The sequence below is a fragment of the Papio anubis genome, chromosome 4 (assembly GCF_008728515.1).
Source record: "Papio anubis isolate 15944 chromosome 4, Panubis1.0, whole genome shotgun sequence".
Classification (NCBI taxonomy): Eukaryota; Metazoa; Chordata; class Mammalia; order Primates; family Cercopithecidae; genus Papio; species Papio anubis.
The window spans coordinates 19,980,846-20,005,317 of NC_044979.1; the positions used below are offsets into that span (position 1 = coordinate 19,980,846).

The 24,472-nt window shown below is 44.0% G+C and overlaps 1 protein-coding gene across 9 annotated transcripts in view; it reads left to right on the top strand.

Annotated features, from left to right (window-relative positions):
* The first annotated feature begins 12,342 nt into the window (after positions 1 to 12,342).
* SVOPL (SVOP like) overlaps positions 12,343 to 24,472 on the top strand; it is a 75,377-nt gene continuing 63,247 nt past the window's right edge. For 2 of the 9 annotated variants that reach the window (XR_645474.4, XM_009203940.4), the window contains exons 1-2: positions 21,513 to 22,777; positions 24,311 to 24,435. Coding sequence is in view for 7 of the 9 variants with exons in the window: in XM_009203940.4 (XP_009202204.1) it covers positions 22,691 to 22,777; positions 24,311 to 24,435 (212 nt within the window). In the remaining 2 variants the exon portion in view is untranslated. Of the gene's footprint in view, positions 12,361 to 19,694; positions 20,049 to 20,134; positions 20,886 to 21,152; positions 21,225 to 21,307; positions 21,457 to 21,503; positions 22,778 to 24,310; positions 24,436 to 24,472 lie in introns of those variants that run through there. The other 7 variants (XM_009203945.3, XM_031665133.1, XM_009203943.3 and 4 more) reach the window with 7 other exon arrangements.

A 24,472-nucleotide genomic window follows, 5' to 3' on the forward strand; every position in this document is an offset into this window, starting at 1 on the left:
GAATTGCTTGAACCTGGGAGGCGGAGGTTGCAGTGAGCCAGGATCGCGCCATTGCACTGTAGCTGGGCAACAAGAGTGAAACTCTGTCTCAAACAAGCAAAAAAAACAACCCAGAAACAAAAAACTCCTTAGGCCAGGAACATGTCAGATCCTCCTCTGAAGCTTCCATAGGAGCTACAGAGCCAGCACTTGGCAAACATTAATGACCTTGATGTGCTACTACACAGCTGTTCTCTGTTTTGTTTTGTTTTGTTTTGTTTTGTTTTGTTTTGTTTTGAGGCAGAGTCTCACTCTTTTGCCCAGGCTGGAGTGAAGTGGCACCAGTGTTAACTGACTGCAACCTCCGTCCCCAGGTTCAAGCGATTCTCCTGCCTCAGGCTCTGGAGTAGCTGGAATTATAGGCATCAGCCACCATGCCCGGCTAAGTTTTGTATTTTAGTAGAGATGGGGTTTTGCCATGTTAGCCAGGCTGGTCTCGAACTCCTGACCTCAGGCCATCCAACCACCTTGGCCTCCCAAAGTGCTGGGATTACAGGTGTGAGCCACGGCACCCGGCCCTCTCTGGCTATTTTTACGTTCTGGCAAAAGGACAGCTTGGCTTGGGTTTTTTTTGTTTCTGTTTTTGTTTTAACCACTTTATTGAGACATGAATGACATAAAAACTGGTACACATTTAATGTATACAACTTGAAGAGTTTGGAGATAAGTATCACTGTGAAACAATCACCACAATCTACGCCATAAACCTACCTCCAAAAGTTTCCTCTAGCCTGCTTATTTATTATTTATTTATTTTTTTGAGACAGAGTCTTGCTCTGTTGCCCAGGCCGGAGCGCAGTGGCGCAATCTCGGCTCACTGCAACCTCTGCCTCCTGGGTTTAAGTGATTCTCCTGCCTCAGGCTCCAGAGTAGCTGGGATTACAGGTGCCCACCACTGCACCTGCCACCATGCCCAGCTAATTTTTGTATTTTTAGTAAAGACAGGGTTTCACCATGTTGGCCAGGCTGGTCTCAAATTCCTGGGATTATAGGCATAAGCCACCACACCCAGCTATTATTGTGATAAGAACACTTATCAGAAGATCTACCTTCCTGGCAAAATTTTAAGGGCATGATACCATATTGTTAACTACCGGTGCAATGCTGTAGGAAGATCTTTAGAACGCATTCATCTTGTATAGCCAAAATGTTGTGCCTTTGACTAATACTTCCCTGTTTCCCCTTCCCCTCAGCCCCTCAGAATGGCATCCACTATTCCACTCTCTGCTTCTATGACTTTGACTATTTTAGATTCGTCATGTAAATGACATAACATAGTATTCATTCTTCTGTGTCTGGCTTGTTTAATTTAACATCATGTCCTTCAGGTTCATCTACCTTGTTGCAGATGGCAGGATTTCTCTCTTTTTTAAAGATGAATAATATTCCATTGTGGTCGGGAGCGGTGGCTCATGCCTTTAATCCCAGCCCTGTGGGAGGCTGCCCCCCCACCGCCACCCCGCAGAGACAGAGTCCCATTCTGTCACCCAGGCTAGAGTACAGTGGCATTATTTCGGCTCACTGCAACCTCTGCCTCCCAGTTTCAAGTGATTCTCCTGCTTCAGCCTCCTGAGTAGCTAGGATTACAGGCATACGCCACCACACCTGGCTAATTTTTGTATTTTTAGTAGAGACAGTGTTTCACCATGTTGGCCAGACTGGTCTTGAACTCCTGATCTTGTGATCCACCCACCTCAGCCTCGCAAAATGCTGGGATTACAGGCATGAGCCATTGTGCCCGGCCCAAGAGTTTCTTACATAGTTTGGATATTAACTCTTTGTGAGTTCTGATTCTACTACTTACTAGTGATCAGACATTGGAAAAGTTACATAAGAATCTCACAACCATGAGGCACAGTGGCTCATGCCTGAAATCCTATCACTTTGGGAGGCCAAGGTGGGTGGATCACCTAAGGTCAGGAGTTCGAGACCAGCCTGGCCAACATGGAGTAGAAATCCACATCTCTACTAAAAATGCAAAAATTTTTCGGGCGTTTTGGCATGCACCTGTAATCCCAGCTACTCGGGAGGCTGAGACAGGAGAATTGCTTGAACCCGGGGTCAGAGGTTGCAGTGAGCTGAGATCACACCACGGCACTCTCACCTGGGCAAAAGAGCGAAACTCCATTTCAAAAAAAAAAGGAATCTCAGAACCTCATGTTTTTTGAGCTATTTGTTTTGGAAAATACTACACAGTCAAAAGTAGAAGATAACAATCTTTCTCCAATAATTTTCAACAGGTCACCATTCTTTTTTCATCTATACACCCATGTAATTCCTATACACGCTGCCCTCACCTTATTATTTATTTTTAAATAAATCCCAGACATCATCATCATTTCATTAGCAAATATTTTAGTATGTACCTCAAAAATACAAGGATTCTTTCTTATACCATAGCCATAATACCATTGTCACACCTAATGAGGTCATCAGTAATTTCTTAATATCTTCAAATTTCCAAACTTGCTAAAATTTCCCTGATATTGTCTGTATATCTCTCTCACATTGTTGTTTTTCTTTTTTTTTTTTTTCTGTTTTTTGAGATGGAGTTTTGCTCTTGTCATCTCCCGGGTTCCAGCGACTCCTGTGCCTCAGTCTCGTAAGTAGCTGAGATTACAGGCATGCACCATCACACTCGGCTAATTTTGTACTTTTAGTAGAGATGGGGTTTTACCATGTTGGTCAGGCTGGTCTTGAACTCCTGACCTCAGGTGATCCGCCTGCCTTGGCTTCCCAAAGTACTGGGATTACAGAGGTGAACCACTGCGCCAAGCCACACACTTGTTTTGTTTTTAAATTTTTTATAGCTGATTTGTTTGAATGAACATCCAAACAAGGTCCATTTTTGGTTTGATGTGTCTCTTTTATTTTAGTCTATAAGTTCCCCTTTCCTCTTCTTTCCCTTGCCGTTTACTTAATGAAGAAACTGGGTCATTTATTTTATACAGCTTCCAGCATTCTGCATTTTTCTTATTGCATCCACATGGTGTTGTTTAACATGTTCTTTATTTCCTGTGTAAATTGGTAGCTAGAGCTAGATTCTTGATTCGATTCAGGTTCAGTTTCTCTTTGTGAGAATACTTCACAGGTGATGTTGTATACGTCTTCCCGTTGCATCTCATTAGGAGCCAATGCAATCTGCCTGTCTCTGTTTCCATGGTGTTAAGATTTTTCAGTGGGCTCAGGTGTTATCAGCCGTATCCCTCTCATAGCAAAGTTCGCCATCAGCCTTTCACTTCATAGTTTATCAGCCAGTGATGATTGTTGCCTGGATCCATTATTTTTTTAGAAGGTGCAAAACAGTGATAATTTAATTTCATCCTTTTTTCTGCACACATTAGCTTTATTATTCACAAATAATTTTCCCTCATCAACTGTTTACCCTGATGTACAGACAATTTGTACAAAAAAGTCAAGATATTTACAATATTTACTAGCTTTCAGAATAATGGGTTTGTTTCTTATCATTCTCCAAAGGTGATCAATGAGGTCTTCATTATAGTATTACTGTGAATAAATGGATTTTAACATCTTTAATATGGTTCAATTATTTGCAGTCATTAGTCTTTTTGATGTTCAAATTGTCCCATCTTTGGCCAGTGGGCACCTTTTCAATTTTAATATATATATTTTTGAGATGGAGTCTCACCACGCCTGATTAATTTTTGCATTTTTAGTAGAGATGGGGTTTTGCTGTGTTGGCCAGGCTGGTCTCAAACTCTTGGCCTCAAATGATCCTCCTGCCTCAGCCTCCCAAAATGTTGGTATTACAGGTGTGAGGTACTGCGCCCATCCCTCAGTTTTAATTTTGTAATCTTTTATTACGACCCCACGGGTCTTTGATATTGCCCATGCTATAGGCTACGACAAGATGCCCCAGGCTCAGTTTGTACATTTCCTGTCCCTGAGCCAGAATCAGCCGTTTACCTAAGATGCCTGGGTTTATGTTTATTTATTATATATGTTATATAATAATTATATTTGTTAATATATTACATTTGTTAATAATATATATGTTATATAATAATTTCATATCTCTATTTCCAGTTCAAATTAGGCACCTGAGGTGCCTGGGTTTGTTTATATTTATTTATTACATATGTTATATAATATATTTGTCAATATATTATATTTGTTAATATATTTGTTATTATATATGTTATATAACTCATATCTCTACTTCCAGTTCCAAATTAGAATTATACATTTTTTACATAGCTAAATTTGATTTTATATTTGTCTTTTTCCTCTTAACAATGAAAACCTGGGTTCCTAACAATATTAATATAATTACTTTCTTCATCCTAAATATGTACTAATATACAACTAATGATACCAACATTATCACTAACAATATCATTAGCAAGAATAGTTTAGGCTTTCTGTTTATCCCACTAGCAATGTACAATTAAATTACTATGTCTTAAAGTTATTTGAAAAAAAAGTCTGTTTAAGCCACTAACTTGATACCCATCTTGTCTTAGTTTTCTTTTGACTTTTAGAGTTAAGAATCCTTTTTAGGGTTAAATGCAAAAAGGTGAGGTAAAAAGCAGCAGCCGCGCATGGTGGCTCGCCAGTACTCCCAATACTTTGGGAGGCCGAGGCAGGCGGATCACTTGAGGTCAGGAGTTTGGGATCTGCCTGGCCAACATGGTGAAACCCCGTCTCTACTAAAAATACAAAAATTAGCCCAGCGTGGAGGTGGGTGTGTGTAATCTCAGCTACTCAGGAGGCTGAGGGAGGAGAATTGCTTGAACCGGTAGGCAGAGGTTGCAGTGATCCCAGATTGTGCCACTGCACTCCAGCCTGGGTGACAGGGCAAGACTCTGTCTCAAAAAAAAAAAAAAAAAAAAAAAAGCACTTCATCAGTTTGTCAGAATTAAATGACAATGACATGCAAGAAAGCACCCTGGAAACACAGGATCTGCGGAAGTGTGAAGTGCTGCTTTGTGATTGTTTTTCTGTAGCAAAGCCTTCTTCCCTCCCACTCAGAGGATGCTATTGGTTAAATTGCCAAGACCTGCGTCTGGCCCCAGGCTGAAGGTTGGTTACTGGCCTCAGAGTTCTGATTGTCTCATCTGGCCTCTTAATTTAGCTCAATTATCTAATTTAGCCATTTAGTCTCTCCATTTCTCAGGTTCCTTACATGCCAGACAGTGATAAATTATAATTCTTTACAGATCTTCTGTGACGATTAGAGGGAATAATTCATGTATGTAAAGTGTTCAGGATAACAACTAGTGACAAATGCATCCCTAGTATACAGTAATAGTAGTAACAGCTTCCATTTATCAAGCACATCAGTACTTGCCAGGTATGGGGTAAGTGTTTTCTGTGAACTAACTCATTTAATCATCACAACCACCTTGAAAGTTGGGTGCCATTATTATATCATCCCCATTTTAGGAAACCCATTTGAGGAAACTGAGGTGTGCAAAGGGCAAATTCCTCAAAGCCACATACCTACAACATAGTAGAGAAGGCTGGGCACAGTGGTTCACACCTATAATCCCAGCACTTTGGGAAGACGAGGTGGGCGGATCACCTGAGGTCAGGAGTTCGAGACTAGCCTGGAGAACATGGTGACACCCCCATCTCTACAAAATATACCAAAAAATTAGCTGGGCGTGGTGATGCGTGCCTGTAATCCCAGCTACTCGAGAGGCTGAGGCACTAGAATCACTTGAACCCAGAAGGTGGAGGTTGTAGTGAACTGAGATTGCACCACTGAACTCCAACCTGGGCAATAAAGCAAGACTCCATCTCAATCAATCAATCAATCAAAAGTAGTAGGGGAAAAAAACACTGAGCTGCTTGGTTCCAGAGGCCAGGTGTGAAAGAGGATAAAAATACATACCTCATTCGATTTTTGCGAGGGCTTCGGGAAATTTTGTGTGTAGTATGTCTGGCATACACTAAGTACCCAATAACCGTTATATTTCTTTCCTTCTTCCTTCCCTTGCTTCCCCCAGGGAAGCTGTTTGGGGAACTTGAGCTATTCAGAAGATGGCAACCAAGCCAACTGAGTCCATCACAATCCTCAGCCTTCGGAAGTTGAGCCTGGGGACCGCTGAGCCACAGGTTAAAGGTAAGATTATCATAGAAGTCTCCGGCTTAACCCGCTGCTTCACTTTTCACTACCACTGACCCCCTGTATCAACTTGTTTTTATAATAATGGGTTGGCTTTCTGAAGCTGATAGTCCACACGCATTCCCTTCCCTGCAGAAGCAATTTCTTCTACTTTTTCTTTCGTTGTTAGAGCCAAAGACATTCACCGTGGAAGATGCAGTGGAGACCATTGGCTTCGGGCGTTTCCACATTGCCCTCTTTCTCATCATGGGCAGCACTGGGGTGAGTGCTCCTTGGAGATGTTGACGAAAAGAGTCAAACTCTGCAAAATAGTTGAAGAGATTTATTCTGAGCCAAATATGAGTGACCATGGCCTGTTACACAGCCCTCAGGAGGTCCTGAGAACATGTGCCCAAGGTGGAGGGGGCACAGATTAGGGAGGCAGGAGACATCAATCAAATACATTTAAGAAATACGTTGGTTTGGTCCAGAAAGGCGGGACAATTCAAATTCAAAACGGGAGTGGTGGGGGAGGGGTGGGCTTCCAGGCTATAGGTAAATTTAAACATTTTCTGGTTGACAATTGGTTGAGTTTGTCTAAAGACCTGGGATCGATAGAAAAGGAGATGTTCAAGTTAAGATAAAAGATTGTAGCCACACGCAGTGGCTTACGCCTGTAATCCCAACACTTTGGGAAGCCGAGGCTGGTGGATCACCTGAGGTCAGGAGTTAGACCAGTCTGGCCAAATGGTGTTGAAACTCCGTTTCTACTAAAAACACAAAAATTAGCTGGGCATGGTGGTGGGTGCCTGTAATCCCAGCTACTCGGGAGGCGCTGAGGCAGGAGAATCGCTTGAACCCAGGAGGCAGAGGTTGCAGTGAGCCAAGATTGTATCACTGCACTCCAGCCTGAATGACAGAGTGAGACTGTGTCTCAAAAAAAATAATAATAATAATAATATGGAAAAAAAAGATTGCGGATATCAAGGTTCTTTTGAAGTCTTATAGTGGCTGCCTTAGAGACAACAGATGACAAATGTTTCCTATTCAGACCTTTAAAAGGTGCTAGACTTTTAGTTAATCTCTTCAGGATTGGGAGGGCCTGGAAGAAAAAGATCTAGCTCTGTTAACAGAGATTCTTTACAGATGCAAATTTTCTCCCACAAAGCACAGCTTTGCAAGACTATTTCAAAAATAAGGCAAAGAAATATGTCTTGGGGTAAAATATTTGACTTATTTCTTTTTCACATAATGTTATGCCAGATCGGAAAGTAAGTAACGATATATAGGGTTGATAAAACCCATCTGATGAGAATTTATGGTTTGTAGGGCATGACTCCCCAGACCCCTTAGATAGGAATTTGGGCAAAATAAAAACAATCAGAACTTTAGTCCTCAGAGATTATGAGAGTCTTCAAAGCTAACATCATTGGACACACAGTCTTTTTTCTACTGACCTCCGGCTCTGGGCTCTCCAGTCCAGGGGGTGTAGGGATAAGAAAAACAGCGGGAACCCCATGAGGTGGGTCACCCAAAAATCACTTTCATTCACCTTTGGCAGGTGTTCGGTTATAAGCAGGTGAGCATTTCTGTCTATGTTTTGGGAATTCAATACTCATTTTTAAAAATGATAGAAATTGAGGTATTGGGAAAAAAGGAGAAAACTATGGTTTTATCATACAAAAAATTGAACAACATGGCTCTCAAACATTTTGCGCATAAGAATCACTAGAGACACCTGCCACCTGCTGTAATTACATAGTTTCAGATCCTTTAAGAGGCACTGATGAAGGCTTGTTATTTACTGCTAGGGTTGGAACGTGTCCCTTCCAAAACCCAGGTGATGCCAATGAGCTAGTGTTAAGAGGCGAGGCCTTTAAGAGGTAATTAGGCCGTGAGGACTCCTCCATCGTGAACGGGATTAAGGCCCTTATAAAAGACGCTTCATGCAGCAGGTGTTTCAGCTTTGCCGTTCCGCCCTGTGAGCACAGTAGTTCCTCTGCTCTTGAGGGACACAAGGGAGTAGGTCCTCTCCAGTCCTCTCTAGGCAACAGAACCTGCTGGCACTTTGATCTTGGGCTTCCCAACCTGCAGAACTGTGAGAAAATAAATTTAGATTTCTTATAAATTGCCCAGTCTCAGGCATTTTATGATAGCAGCACAAATGGCCTAAGATATACACCCTAGGCTATTTTGAGGAAAGAAGAGTGATGGCTTCACCCAGAGGCTTTCACAACAGTGGTGATGTCTGTGAACCCACACCACTACTCCCGCTTCCTCCTTTAGTAGGTAAGGTATATGTTAAGAACTCCAGGCCAGGCGTGGTGGCTCATGCCTGTCATCCCAGCACATTGGGAGGCCAAAGCCAGCGGATCACCTGAGGTCAGGAGTCTGAGACCAGCCTGGCCAACATGGTGAAACCCTATTTCTACTAAAAATACAAAAATCAGACAGATGTGGTGGTGTATGTCTGTAATCCCAGCTACTTGGGAGGCTGAGGCAGAAGAATGGCTTGAACCTGGGAGGCGGAGGTTGTAGTGAGCTTAGATTGCGTCACTGCACTCCAGCCTGGGCGACAAAGCAAGACTTTGGGGGTGGGGGGCAGGTAACAAAACTTCATACCCAGATGCATAATGACAATCAGACAGAATGGAAAATCAAAGACAAGGGGTCCACCCAACGATGGTGTTGGGCCGGAGGGTAAAAATACACAGGAGGGAGGTAAGTGAGAAAACGCTAGAGGGCTCTGACCCTCCCCACGCAGCTAAAAAGTGTAAGAAAGGGTTGTGTGGGCCGGGCGCAGTGGCGCACACCTGTAATCCCAGCAGTTTGGGAGGCCGAGGCGGGTGGATCATCTGAGGTCAGGAGTTTGAGACCAATCTGATCAACATGGTGAACCCTCCTCTACTAAAAATACAAAAAAATTAGCTGGGTATGGTGGCACATGCCTGTAATCCCAGCTACTCAGAAGGCAGAGACAGGAGAATTGCTTGAACCCGGGATATGGAGGTTGCAGTGATGCAAGATCACGCCACTGCACTCCAGCCTGGGTGACACAGCAAGACTCTGTCTCAGGACAAAAAAAAAAAAAAAGTTGTGTGATCTAGAGGTAGCCATGTGAGTTTGACGCATCTTTCATTCAAAAGTATTGCATTCTCAGGCAACAGTCTATTTCTTTTTCTTTTTCTTTTTTTTGACATGGGATCTAGCTATATTGCCCAGGCTGGTCTCAAACTCCTCAACTCAAGCAATCCTCCCACCTCAGCCTTCCAAAGTGCTGGGATTGTAGGCTGAGCCACCAAGCCCGGCCTCAGGCAACAGTCTAGTACAAAAAAGAGAAAGGCAAGATGTGTCCTACTCCTACTTTGATGATAACCAATGGTACAATTTAGAAGACTTCCTTACCTGTACAGTGAGGTCTCATAGGCCCCAAATTTTAAAAATTCCACATTTCAAGGGACAAGTAGGTGTGACGAGGTGGAGTTTTCCTATCAACTCTTCTCTGCCTTCGCCCAGAACATCCTGAGGAAGTGAGATGGTCTCTGCTCTTCAAGTGCCTCATAGTTGTGGGAATTCTCCCAGCTCACCAGCTAGGAGGGGCTCTCTGCCAGGCCACCCTCTCCTGTCTCACAAAGGAAGACAGAACTGCTTATGTGGGTGCAGAAACCAGATCTTTTGCCTGGTCTTACGATGGGGTGTTTTGTGAGCAGGATCCTTCCATCAGCATTGACATGTTGACAGTGAGGGGCCCCAGCTCCTCCTGGCCATGGCCCCTCCACCTGTTCAGGCTCTCATTCAGAGGCCTGAACAGGTAGAAGCAGCAGTTGGGTTTCGGGGCCTCATGTGACTGTGTATATAACTGCATCCACAGCAGCTGAGCGGCCTCAGCCTGTGACCAGGACTCCTAAGTCCTGGTCGTCTTGTGTGTGTGTGTGTGTGTGTGTGTGTGTTTTGTTGTTGGTTTTTTTTTTTTTTTTTTGGAGATGGAGTCTTGCTCTGTTGCCCAGGCTGGAGTGCGGAGACACAATCTTGGCTCACTGCAACCTCTGCCTCCCAGGTTCAAGTGATTCTCCTGCCTTAGTCTCCTGAGTAGCTGGGATTACACGCATGTGCCACCATGCCCAACTAATTTATTTTGTATTTTTAGTAGAGACAGGGTTTTGCCATGTTGGCCGAGCTGGTCTTGAACTCCTGACCTCAAGTGATCTGCCCGCCTTGGCCTCCCAAAGTGCTGGGATTACAGGCAAGAGCCACCTTGCCCGGCCAGTCCTGGTCGTCTTTAAGACGTTCCCTGAGGTCTAGAGTGAAACTCCTCTGTGTACCCCACTCTGGCTCCCTGCCTGGTCCTTCTCCCCTCAGAGAAGTTCAGTTAGCCAGCTGGCAAGTTTAAGTTCAAAAAGTTTCAGAAGACAGCATCACTGACAGGGACAAGGTTATCAGGAGGAAAAAAAGGGAATTAAAGGAGAAAATGAATTTGGCACATGTTCTGTTGATAACATTGATAGAATATCTGTATGGATTATTATAATGTTTACATTTGTATAACTTGGGAGTCTGGGATGAAATAGGGGGAATGATGTCAGCTAGTGTGTGGGACTTTGAAGTACACATATTATAGTGACTTGTCTCGCCACAAGAGAGCATTATAGTGGTGTTGAGAGTTCAGTTGGCCAGCTGGCAAGTTTAAGTTCAAAAAGTTTCAGAAGTAAGACAGCATAATTATCTCAGAAGAGCTGACCTGGTGGCTCATGTCTGTAATCTGAACACTGTGGAAGGCTGAGGTGGGTGGATCACTTGAGTCCAGGGTTCGAGACCAACCTGGCCAACATGGCAAAACCCCATCGCTACTAAAAATACAAAAATTAGCACGGCGTGGTACTGCACGCCTACTCGGGAGGGTGAGGCACAAGAATCACTTGCACCCAGGAGGCAGAAGTTGCAGTGAGCTGAGATTGCACCATTGCACTCTAGCCTGGGTGACAGAGCAAGACCCTGTCTACAAATAATAATAATAATCTAAGAAAGTTTGATTTAGTAAACTCATCTTCCTTCAGTAATACAGAACAGCTGGATCCATATTAACCAAATGCCACTCCTCTAAAGGGTTCCAGAAGGAAATAAACCAGTAAGGAATAAAACTCCACCCATTCTGAACTCTCAACACCAAACAAATTCATTTTCTCCTTTAATTCCCTTTTTTTCCTCCTGATAACCTTGTCCCTGTCAGTGATGTCAGTGTTCTTCCCTTCCACCAAACACAAAATCTCAGTCATCTTTGACTCATCCTTCGTGATCCTGTACCTAACTTTCATCATCTATTTCTAATTATTCCTTCAATTCTTTTCTAGCATCTCCTTCTTTTTCTTGAGAGACAAACTTATCCCTATAACGGATTGCAAGATATGGATAGAGGATAATACTCAAACTTTGTATTGAAAGAAATATTTAGTAGCACTAAGTCTGTTAAAGACACATTTTCTTAGGCTGAGCTCAGTGGCTCATGCCTGTAATCTCAGCACTCTGGGAGACCAAAGTGGGAGGTTCACTTGAGCCTAGGAGTTTCCAGCCTGGGCGACATAGTGAGATCCCATTTCTTCTTCTTTTTTTTTTTTTCAAAAAAAAAACTTTCCTGCTGACGAACTCATATTATTTTGTACTCATTGCTTTATTTTCCAGCTTTCATGAAACTTACTATCCCAGTGTGAGATCAGAGACTGTCTCAAAAATCCATTTGTAAGGCTAGTGCCCTGCAACCTTCACAATCATGAGTACAAAACAACAAAGCTCGTTGATGTGGATGCTGCTGGTTAGCTAGTTTCACCCCTTAGCTATGGGAGTGGCCTTCACACAGCTCCCCCATAGTGCTACCATGCAACTGCATTGGTCAACAAAATCATAAGTGAATACGTTTCACAAATTTTCGGGAACTCTCTCAAGTTTTTCAAACCATGAAGGTCATATCCATGAAAGCTGAAGTTCTATAGTTCCTTATCCAACTAGCAGTGCTATGTGGGTATATAATAGATGCTCCCTAAATGGGGAAGAAGGACGAAGGGGACAGGACTAGGTAGGATGATGGGTAGGCAGACCTGGGAAGAAGTGATGACAAGCTGGCACTTAGACATGGCATTGTATCCCTCTTCTTTAAGGTTGTTGAGGCCATGGAGATCATGTTGATAGCTGTTGTGTCTCCTGTCATCCGCTGTGAATGGCAACTGGAGAATTGGCAGGTGGCATTAGTAACCACAGTAAGTACCTGCTTCCTGTGCTGTGAACAGGCTAACTGAGGGCCTGGCCTCCCTTTCCTCCATCTGCAGGGTTGAGAGCCAAAGGGTGTCTCACCACTTGGTATGTTGGCTTCCAAAACTCAAGGGTTTGCAGGCTGAAACCAGCATTTGATGTCTTCCTCACCTTTTTCTTTTCCTAGTATGCATAATCCTGAACTGCTTACTATCCACATGAGACATGCAATTGAGAAAGTGATCCCAAAGTCATGGGTTAGTCATAGGTTAAATCGAGTCACTAGAGAAGCTATTTACAGGGACCATAGTGACTTTACCAATCACCCTCACTGAATTTTACTGTTACTCCTTCAACTTTTCTCAAAGACCATTAAGAATAGCCTTATGGGCCTGGTGTAGTGGCTCATGCATGTAATCCCAGCATTTGGGAGGCTGAGGCAGGGAGATCACCTGAGGTCAGGAGGTTGAGACCAGCCTGACCAACATGGTGAAACCCTGTCTCTACTAAAAATACAAAAATTAGCAAGATGTGGTGGTGGGTGCCTATAATCCCAGCTACTTGGGAGGCTGAGGCAGTAGAATTGCTTGCATCTGGGAGGAGGAGGTTAGAGTGAGCCGAGATCACACCATTGTGCTCCAGCCTGGGTGACGAGTGAAAATCCATCTCAAAAAAGAAAAAATAGCCTTATGAGTTGCACATCAAGTTTTGCTACAAAATGGAATTGATGATATCCATCATTCGTTCAAAAAGCATGTGTGTATGCATGTGTGCTGAGAAGACTACAAGGAGTATCACATTTAAATAGTGAGAAAGATGTAGTGATGGGAGGTGAAGTTGCAGAGGTGGGCAGGGCCAGAAGCACCCCACCTGCTAAGCATAAATTCCATTCTATAGCCACTGCTTCCCAACATTGGGCCAAACACATATAAACCCTCCATGCAAAACATATGTGACAAATATACATATTACAGTTTTTCAGATTGCCATTTTGTATAACAAAAATCAACATAATAGCATTATTGACTTCGTAGTCATTATACATTTCTGATTAAATGGGTATGAAAGTACACCTTCTATCATAGAGCTTTGCAAAATATTTATGTTTAATCTTAAAAGAGGCTCCTGATGTATAAGAATGTTGGAAGCCACACTGTGGAGGGTGGAGAGCCATTGGAAGGCTTCAGGGAAGGATGTGGTCAGTTTTCTAAGAACTCCAAGGAGAGAAGGCTGCAGGGTAGAAGGGCAGTGAGGGTGTAACTGCCCTAGGGTTCATCTTACCTAGTGCCCCGATAGAGCCAACTTATCAAGCAGGGGAATTGCAATAGAGAAAGTGTTTAATAGACATAGAGCTGGCTAAACCAGAGGCCAGAATTTTATTATTACTTTTATCAGCCTCCCTGAAAATTTGGAGGCAAGGGTTTTTTCAAGATAGTTTGGTTGGCAGGGGGCTAGGGAATGGGTGTTGCTGATTGGTTGGGGATACAATCATAGTGGTGTAGAAAATGGACCTTGTACACAGAGTCTGCTTATGGGTTGTGGGGGCCACAAGACCAGTTGAGTCACAGGTCATGGGTTTGGGTGGAGTTATCCTTTTGTCAAAAGTGCAAAAGTCTGAAAAGACTTCTCAAAAGGCCAATCTTAGGTTCTACATCTGAAAAGACTTCTCAAAAGGCCAATCTTGGGTTCTACAATAGTGATGTTATTTCCAGGAGTAATTGGGGAAGTCGCAGATCTTGTGACCTCCAGAACAAAGGCTGGAAAGTGGCCGGTAATCCTTTAAGCCTACATCTTAACAGAATTCAGGGCCCTCATAATCCCAACCTGGTGGCCTTTTATTACTTTTATAAAGCTGGTTTAGTTTTGGGGAGAGCTATTATCTAAGCTGTAAACTAAATTTCTTCAAAAGTTAGCTTGACCCATGCCCAGGAATGGCCAAGGGCAGTTTGGAAGTTAAAGCCAAAATGGATTTTGTTAGGTCAGATCTCTTTCACTGTCATAATTTTTTCTCATTATTATAATTTTTGCAAAGATGGTTTCAAATGGGCTGTGGTATAAGTGGTAGAGTGAAGTTCTGTGTTCTGGGATGTAATTAGGAAGTAACATCAGCCAAGGAGGTCAAAGAACCAGCAGATGAGGAGAGAAAGGTTGATTACTTGGGTATTGAAGTTGGTTTTAATGAAGACAGGACTTTGTTGGTGCCAAGGGAAAACTTCCCTTCGCTTTCCAAAGGTTTACTAAAAAATCAACTGACAGAAGGTAGATTCATGGGAGAAAAGGCATCCAAAATTTTATTTTGATGGGCATAGCAGGAAGGAATCACAAGAGTGATTACCGATAACCCAGAGTGGGACAGAAACATATAGCCTTTTTCATAGGGGAGGACGACAGTGGGCAAAGATTCTTTAGAGGGGCAATAAGTCTTCAGTGAGAATGAATGGACTAGGGAGGTGAAAGCAGGCATTACAGGAAGGTGAGGGGTGGAACAAAGGTTGTTTTGTTATCCAGGTGATCTCTGGGAGCTGCCCCCAGAGGACTAGGTGAAAAGTCTGGGGCAATGTGATATCCCCAGCCCCTTCTCTTTTCTGGTGGCTGATCTTGGTAATTTGACATGATCCACAGGGAGTGGGTTTAGGATAATTGCGTTCCTTTTTTGTTGTTGTTGTTGTGTTGTTGTTGAAGCAGAGTCTCCCTCTGTTGCCTGGGCTGGAGTGCAGTGGTATGATCATAGCTCACCGCAGCTTTGAACTCCTGGGCTCAAATAACCCTCTTGTCTTAGCTTCCTGAGTAGCTGGGAGGTGGGTCACTACACCTGGCTAATTTGAAGAGGTTGGTTTTTAACTCCTGGCCTCAGGCAATCCTCCTGCCTAGGCCTCTCAAAGTGTTGGGATTACAAACTGAGTTACTGCACCTGGCCCAGTTGCATTCCTTTTGGAACAAAGCTTTCTTGTCAGATAAGGAAACTTCAGAGAGCCCTTCCCTGTGCTTGAGGGCGAAGGAGCAAGACAAGGTTAGAGGGACCTTGATTCTGATGCAGCTGCCTCTATCCTCTCCACATGTCAAAGTGCCAGTCTTTGTTGTATCACTTTCTGGGTCCCAACAACTTAATAGAAAGAAGAACTATGAGCCCAGGTGCTTAAATCCTCACTAAAGGGAGTGTCTGGGAGGTAGGTAGACCATGATGGGTGGAGGAGGACAGTCAGGTGGCAGAGGCCTTGAGGACAAATTCTGTAAGACAGAGCTATTCTGAAACTGGTGGTGGAGAATTCCAGAAGAATTCCTCCTGCCCCCCAAACTTACAAGGCTGTGCTCAAAGGAGTAGCCCCAGAAAGTGACAGAGGAAGGGGATATCCCTGTCACTCACTGCCTTAACCAAATCTTACCTGTGAATTTTAATCTTTGGGGGTGGCACCAGGGAAAATTCCCTCCCTTGAGGAACTGGTTGGAGTTCTTGTCTCAGATAATCCATGGCATTGCCCAGTTGTGTTTCTTTCTGTGTCTTGGAGGCTGGGAAGTTTGGATTCCAGTTGTACGCCCAATCACAGCAGCACATCTTAAAGTCTGCCCTTATTTTTGCTAACCCAAATGAGATACTGTGGCAAAAATCTCAGTCATCTGAGGTTTATTGAGCCAGAGCTTGAGGGTGTGACTGGGAAGAATGCAACAGCCCAGCGGGTTCACTTTGTCGGCTGCCTAGACAGCTGATTTCTCAAGACAGGGGAATTGCAATAGAGAAGGAGTAATTCACACAGAGCTGCTCTGTGGGTGACCGGAGTTGTTTTATTGTTATTCAAATCAGTCTCCCTGAGCATTTGGGGAGCAGAGTTTTTAAGGACAACTTGGTGGATGGGGGAAGGCCAGTGAGTCGAGAGTGCTGATTAGGTGGATCAGAGATGAAATCATAGGGATTTGACATCCTCTTGCGCTGATTGAGTTCCTGAGTGGGTGCCACAAGATCAGAGGACCAGTTTATCAGTCCGGGTGGTACCAGCTGATCCATCAAGTGTACCATCGGCAAAATATCTCAAGCACTCATCTCAGGAACAGTTTAGGGAGGGTCAGAATCTTGTAGCCTCCAGCTGTATGACTCCTAAACCATAATTTCTAATCTTGTGGCTAATTTGTTAGTCCTACAAAGGCAGTCTAGTCCCTAGCCAAGAAGGAGGCTGGTTTTGGGAAACAGCGGTTATCATCTTTGTTTTAAACTATAAAGTAAGCTTCTCCTGTAGCTAGTTCAGCCTACCCCTAGGAATGACCAAGGACAGTTTGGAGGTTAGAAGCAAGATATGGAGTTGGTTAGGTCAGATCTCTTTCACTGACTCAGTTACAATTTTGCAGTGTCGGTTTCAAGAACACCAGTTACGGAAACATCTGTGGCTTGAAGCAGAGGTTTCTGGGCGACTCAGGATTTATATTCTCTTTTAAAGGAAAGAAAGCATGTAAGAAGAGGTGGGTAGCCAGCCAGTGAGGCAAATGGTTACATTTTTGTGAGATTTTAATTAGTGCCCAGTAAATCTACATTTTATATAAAATGAGGTGAACATTGGAAGAAAAAAGGGAGAGTAAAGGAAGCATCAGTTATGCAGATGTCTCAGGTAGGTGGAAGAATGGTCTCATCTTCTGGGAAGAATGATTTTCATCACTTGGGAAGATGAGCTTGCAATCAACATTATCAGTGTGAAATCTAACAGACAGATGTTAGTTGTAGAAGCTAGACTTAGATTGAAAACCTAAGTTACAATGGACATGTCCTTGCTTTACAGGAGGATATGCATCTTGAAGGGTTTCAAGACCAGCAAAGAATTTTCCATGGGGGGTCTGGCTGATGGATAATACTTTGACATAAGATTGTAAAGCAAGAGCTATTCATTTGGGAAAAGGATGGCCAGTGTTGCATGACTGTCTTCAGGCTTAACCTCCTCATTGGTGTGATGAGTTTGGGGGTCCCGAGATGTTTTATTTTTCCATTATATTATCTTAGTTCCATTTCCTTCATTAAAACTCCTGTTATTAACTTTGGTGCCCTGGTTCCTTTTTGTGCTTTTAAAGCTCTCTAATACTTGTTGTCTCAAAGACCACCAGGATGGCTAAATAATAGAAAGGACAGCTTTATTGGCAATAGTGATTTGCAAGCCTGAAAGAGACAGTCTCCAGTGTGCACTGAAGGTGCTTTCTCTTGGAAGAGGAGAAGGACAGGTTGGGTTTTATGTTTCACAAGGCTGGCATCATACATATTTGGCAGGTTTGGGGGCAAAGCTATACATATTTGTGAGGGGAGCCTACATGCAGACTAGGTAAGCATGTATGTAACATACATCGTATGTTCACTTTGGGGAGAGTTTTAGCATTAAAATGAGGTGGAATTTGGCTGTTTATGTCAAAAGGTGAACTACAGAACACAAAAACAGTTTGTGCACTGTCTGTATAAGCTGCTGAAACTGGCCTGAGGTCTGCAGTAGCTTATCCAAAGAGAATGTAAGGCTGGTCCGGTCCTCTGTCGAGTCAGGACCATAGTGGTCTGGGTTGTAAATCAGCTTAATATCTCAGAAAGGAATTCAGAAATCTGCCATGTCCGCCAGGCTCTGAACCCTTGACCTGTAGATAACTTTTGTTTCCTTAACCTTGGGGCCCATCTCGGTTGCTAAAGGGGTGTCTCTTTTGGTGTCTCAGATCATATGCTTTTAGAAAAATTTTTAGAAATCAAGGTTTTTACTTAGACTTGTAATAAAGTGACTCGATTGCTTTCCATTTTCTTCTACATATAAAATACTTTAGAAAGTGTCAACCTAAAATAACAGAGAAGCTCTCCAGCAAAATGAGTTTATTTGGAAAGGAATGACAGGGGATTGCAATCTGGGAATTCCTGTGCTATGGAGAACCATGGCTGGGCCATAGATGTATTTAGGAAGGCAAGGAAAGTCGAGAGTTTCTTAAAGGCAAAATGAGGAAGGCTATATAAGTTATTTTGAAATACTTTTCCCTGGCTACAAGGATCGGTAACAACAGTGGCATCAGTCTGAAGTTGAACAGGCTGGGTATTGTTCTTGCAGAAGCAGTTTGTTTTTGTTTTTGAGATGGGGATGCCACTCTGTTGCTCAGACTGGCCTTGAGCTCTGGGGCTCAAGCGATCAGTGGTCTTTGTGCAACACTGTGGTTTTCAGAGTCCTTATTACAGTTTCTGTGCTAGGCACGCGTGCCTGAGAGCCCCTCCTCTGTTGCCTACGATCCCATTTTGGTAGGATGTGGCCTAAGTGACTCCATTTTGGTTCTCATGGCTTTCACAAAAGCATTACTTGCCAATCCTTGTATCTTTAGGGTGACCCTATAACTTTGTTTAATTCTAACTGATCTGTACCCCAGTTGGTTTGTATATATGCACATCTTAGTTCCTTGAGAATGCTGGAGAGCCAGGTGTGGCATTTGCACCTGCACTACAAAATTATATTACATGATACCGTTTTTTATAGTACATGATACACATGTAAAATATGACATTTTACAGCCTACATTCTATTGTTAGATGAGTGAGCTTTAATTGTAAGCTTAGAGGTTTTTCTAGGTATATACCTTCTTTATTTAGGCATCAAGCAGCCTGTGAAGACTTCTCTCTCTAAGCAACTGAACTCTCCCAAGGCCAGACTGTTTCCTGCTTTAAATTCTCCCATCTCTCCTGTCTGCTTAGCCTCTGACTTGACTCTGTTCTTGAGCTTATTGGGAATACCAAAGTCACTGGCTGCTCACTACCGTCCCCAAGGCCCCAACCCACTCTCTGCCAAGCTGCCACCGGAGAAAACCAAACAGTAAATTATGGGGCTATGATGGCCCTTGTGTTTTGTAAGAGCCAAGTGGGTTAAGAAACACTCTTATGTGCTGCTTTAACCAAAACAGGAGCCAAGCGTTTGTATTAAAGACAAGCACCTGCAGGAAAAGATTCAACTCCTAGGATATGGGGGGGGGGGGGGTTGTGGGGGGATGGACAGATGGGGGGTGGGGGGATGGATGAGTGGGGGAAGGGAAGGAAGGGTCAGGGAATGGAATGGAATGGAAGGAAGGATGGAAGGAATGGAATGGGTGGAGTGGAATGGATGGAATGGAATAAGGAAGGAGGGGCCGAAGGGAATGAATGGAAGAGGAAGGATGTGGAAGGAAGGGCAAATGGATGGATCAGCCGAGTGCATCGCGGCGCGGCCTGATTTGGAGTGGGCCGGACGCTGGAGAGTTAGGCGCGCCCGATGGAGTGCATCAGGGTGCCGGAGTATCAGGGCGCGCGTCCGGTGGAGGCCAGCGCCCGATGGAGGATCAAAGGGCCGGAGCTGCCAGGCGCGCCCACCGGAAAGATCATGGAGATTGAGGGTTAGGCGCGAGCCTGATAAAGAGTCAGGGGCGTGCCCGATGGAGGATTAGGGGCGCTGGAGGGTTAGGCGCCCGCCTGCTGGAGGATACGGGGTGCCAGAGGGTTAGGCGCGCGCCCGATGGGTCACAGGCGTGCCCAATGGAGGATTACGGGCGTTGGAGGGTTAGGCGCGCGCCCGATGAAGGGTCAGGGGCATGCCCGATGGAGGATTAGGGGTGCTGGACGGTTAGGCACGCGCCGGATGGGGGCTCAAGGGCGTTGGAGGGATAGGCGCGCCCCCGATGGGGGCTCACGGGCGCTGGAGGGATAGGCGCGCGCCCGACGGGGGCTCAGGCGCGCTAGGTGGGGCGAGTGAGGGAGGGAGGACGTCTTCCGGGTAGAGGGTGGAGGAGGGAGGAGGTAGGGGAGGGTGCACAAGAAAGGGGCGCCTCTGAGGATCCGAGGGAGGGAGGGAGAGGGAGAGCCGGAGCCCCAGTGAGCAGACAGGTTTCTGTCTCTGCAGTCTAACAGGGTTACGGAACATTTCTGTCCTAGAAAGTGTAGCGCGCAGGGCCCAGTCGTGGCTTTTGTCGTGAAAGAATATATATGATGAACACATGGTTCCGTGTGGGAGAACTGCATTTCAGTCTTTCCTCCAAAGAGTGAGGGGAAGGAGAAAAGAAGCAGAACAGCGACAGCGAAAGGGAAACAGGGCTGTTTCTGGTTTGTTTTGTTTTCCCCTAGAAATGCGAGCTAACAGCATTCCTTTGCTTGCCCTGGAGGCCGTCAGTCAGGGCTGCAGTGAAGCCTGAACTTCTTGAAGGCAGGAAAATAAGGAGCCCAGAGGCGCAGACAGCAGTTGACGACTCAGGCCAAGTTATAATAAATAAAACCCTAGTGTCAAATCCCAGGTCCTTGAATTTTATCAGGGGAGGACAGGCCATTGTGAGAACAAGTAAGGAAAAGAAGTAGGTTTATCTTAGGACTTATATATGTTCTGAAGAGTTTTTTAAATGAGCGATTGGACGTGGCGGTTAAAGTTATGTTTATCTGTAATAACATAAAGGGAGACTGCTTCTAGTGGCCCCCATTTTTGTATTGAATAAGGCAGCGCATGAACGGACAGTTTTAAAAATTATAGTGGAAATTCACAAGTACACGTCTGAACAGAGTGGAGCCGAAGCCGCCCTCTAGCAACAGGTGGGCGGCAGCTCAGAGGACCCCGTTTCCACCTGAGGCAGTGTCTCCCTTGTTAGGCTCCCGCCAACAGGGATCATAAAAGCCTGCCTCCGAAATTCTGAACATGAAGGGCCTCAGGGGCAAGCAAGTGCTTTGTGAAACCCTGTTCTTCAAATTAACTTCCATCCTTCACATATTTCCAGCCTACATCTAGTGAAAATGGCTAATGGGGTAAAGTAACATCTAAAACCTGCTTAGAGAACCGTTTTGTCTCGCTCCCACTTGCAGATGGTGTTTTTTGGCTACATGGTTTTCAGTATCCTCTTTGGCCTCCTGGCTGACAGATATGGCCGCTGGAAGGTAGGTGAGCCCTCACAGTAGCATTTGGAGTAGTCTTTCATGTATTCTTTTGGGGCAACCTTATCACTGTTTCTCTTTCGTAGGCATCTCCCTCCCAATACCCAAGATAGAAAATGCAGATATTCCCTCCCTAATGGAACGTTCCAGGCTTATCTTCTGGACATTTTTCTCAGGGTACCGATGCCTGCGGCTGTTCCTCTGCAGTCCAGGTGTGGAGTGAAAGGAGATGCAGGTATTACAGAGTTCTAAGAAATCTCTACCAAGAAGGACTAAAGGAATAGAAGGCCGCTAAGTGGCTCTATTTGAACTTTTAAAGGTTGGGACTTAGAAGCAGTCATGGCTTGGTTAGATGCCTCCATCATGTCCAGTTTACTGTGGTGGGTTGAGAACAGATAGTGGCTCTGATATCTGATATCAGTGGGGGCACACATCTGTTCTCCATTTATCCGTAAATTCACTTCTAATGAGTTAATAAGGGGAATGGAAGAGGCCCCTTTTGCCCTTCAGAGCAGCCCTGTTGGGAGGTTTTTTCCTTTGGTTTTTGTTTAAGTGACTAGTCCACTGCTGCAGCGGCAAACTCAGAAGAAGCTGTTCTTTCAGGGAGACAACTACGTGCCATGAATGAATGTCCATAAAGTCTCTAGCCCCCCAGAGCACCCAAGTGGGTTCGGAGGGAGCAAGTCTCCCTTAACTTTGGGGCGAGAAAACTCACCCTCAGGCACCTATCTGTTTGAGACTAGCAGGAGCTGGTCACAAATGAGAAAACAAGTCCAAATTACAATCAGTGGGAAACAGACGCAAGTTTTAAAGCCTGTGATGGAATTTTAGGACAAGAAAAAGTCAAACCACTAGTGCTGGATGGCCAAGACCGTAAGCCAAACCTGCTCTCATGAGGCAGAGGCTGAGAAAACAGAAGTCCTCTGCGGAGCCATTCGCCTGAATGTCCTGTCCAGGGACAGAAATGGAAGCCCTTGCTCTTAAATGAGAGAGTTTATAAAGAAGCCCCCCAAACTCTGGACCTCAACCTAAAGGAAAGGAGGGCCAGATTCAGAAGGACTCACCCTTTGCCCCCAGTGAAATCTCTGGAGTTAGGGGAACACAGTGGGTTCGTGCAGTAAGTTCAGGAGGAGACTGTGGGTAATTGGGGGGGTAAAGGGTGGTATTGCTCTGAACCCTGCCAGCTATGCCAGAAATATTGACCTAAAGGAAGAAATAGAGGCAAAATTAATTTAAGTAGGGAGTTTATTTGGACCAAGATTGAGGATTGCAGCCCAGAAGTCATACAGTCCAGTTGCCCTGAATATATGCTCTGATTAGCAGCAGTGACAACTGGTTTTTTTAAAGGAGGGGAGAAAAGAATTTGGGGGCACTTCCTAAGTTATTTACTAATAATTTACATTGGTTCATTAAAATGGTAAGCTATCAGCTGATTCTACATCACTCTTTGTGTCACAAAATCTAAAAACATGGAGATAATGGATGAACGTCACATTGTGCAACTTGTGGTTAACATTTTAGGTGATTTATCAGCTAGTCTGGAAACTACAGGGAAGGTAAGAAAAACAAAATGCCTTTATACAATTACCCTGGGCATGGGTGCGGGAATGTGACTGGAGTCGCATGCTCCTGTGTCTCTGGACCTGATAAATTCTGCATACCTCACATTCCTCAGACTGCTCTGAGCCGCTTTTCTTTCTCAAGTTGATGGATGTACGGAGTTAAAACATATTAGAATGAGGACATTTGCAGGTATAAACATAAGCAGCTACACATTTAGCTCACATTGGTATAACTTTGAAACTAGCTACTTGCTCGAAGTCACGTACCTACTAAGATTAGACATCAAGACATAAATTACGTCTTCTGGTTACAAACCCAGGTCTGTCTTTTCTATTTGCTTGATTTCTGGTGAAATCTTCTCTAAGCATAAACACAAATGGAGGAACCTCAAAGGAAAACAATAATAGAATTGGCTGTATGTTTTAAAGTACATGAAATAAATATCATAGATTCTTGTAAATTTGGAAACACAAGTATCTCAAAAAGCACAAAAAAGGCATTTTATAAAAGAAATACAAATTGTCAAGAAACCTTGAAAAAACATTAAAGCACAAGAGTTATCAAAAACAAAATACATAGTAAGATATAATTTTTCCTTATCAAATATGTAAGGAACTTTTTCCTTAAAGAGTCCTGCACCGTTGAAATGGACATTTTCATGCCTTGCAAGTATATAGACACCCTTATTATGTACCCTATTGGTGTTATTATATCATTATTATTATATAATATTATTAAACCCTATTGGTATGATTTTTTCTGACCATCAGCTTGGCAGTATGAATCAGGAACCTTGAAAATATTCTGCTAACCTGAACATTTGTCTTCCAGAAATCTAGCTTGCTAAAGATATCAGAGAGGGCATAACGGCTTATGCAGATATCATCCCAGCTTATTTTAATAATGAGAAGATCTGAAACAACTTTAACAGTAGAGCAAGGTCTTATGTATTATATTACATGTATGAAAGTACATCTTTCCACTGCAATATTTACAGCCATTAACACTTTGTTTTCTCTTACAAACAGAGAAGATAAAACAGTGTTAAGAATATTTTCTCTGGGTTGGACAATCAATGGTGATTTCAATTTTTACATTTTCTTTTTTCTTCTGTATTGTTTACTATGAACTTATATGAAACTTATAATTAAAGAAAAAGCAAATACCTTAAACATTCTCCTTGTACTCCTCCCAACATACTGCCTCGTTCTGTCCCCAACAGCCCTGTGAGTAGGGAGGACACGTTTTTGCCTTTTGATGTCCAAGTTCAGGGACCTGCCACCCGTGAGGGTGGGCACAGCAGGGTAGTTTTAAAGAACGGTCTGAACTTGGTAGGTCTGGGCTTCCAGACAGTAGAGTGGCATGGATTGTATTGTTGGATGATTGTGAAGACCATTGGGCTGGCTATTGATTAGCTCCTCAGAGAAGCAACTATCAGAATGGAAACAGAAAATCGCCTTCAGATGTTAGGGCTTCTTCCCTCCCCGCATTGAGGCAGGTCCCATTCATGTGTTCTGTTGTTTCAGATTCTGCTCATCTCGTTCCTGTGGGGAGCCTATTTCTCCTTGCTGACCTCGTTTGCTCCTTCGTACGTCTGGTTTGTCTTCCTGCGGACGATGGTGGGCTGTGGTGTGTCCGGCCACTCACAGGGGTAAATATGTCACCCAGAGGGCCTGAGACAGAAACGT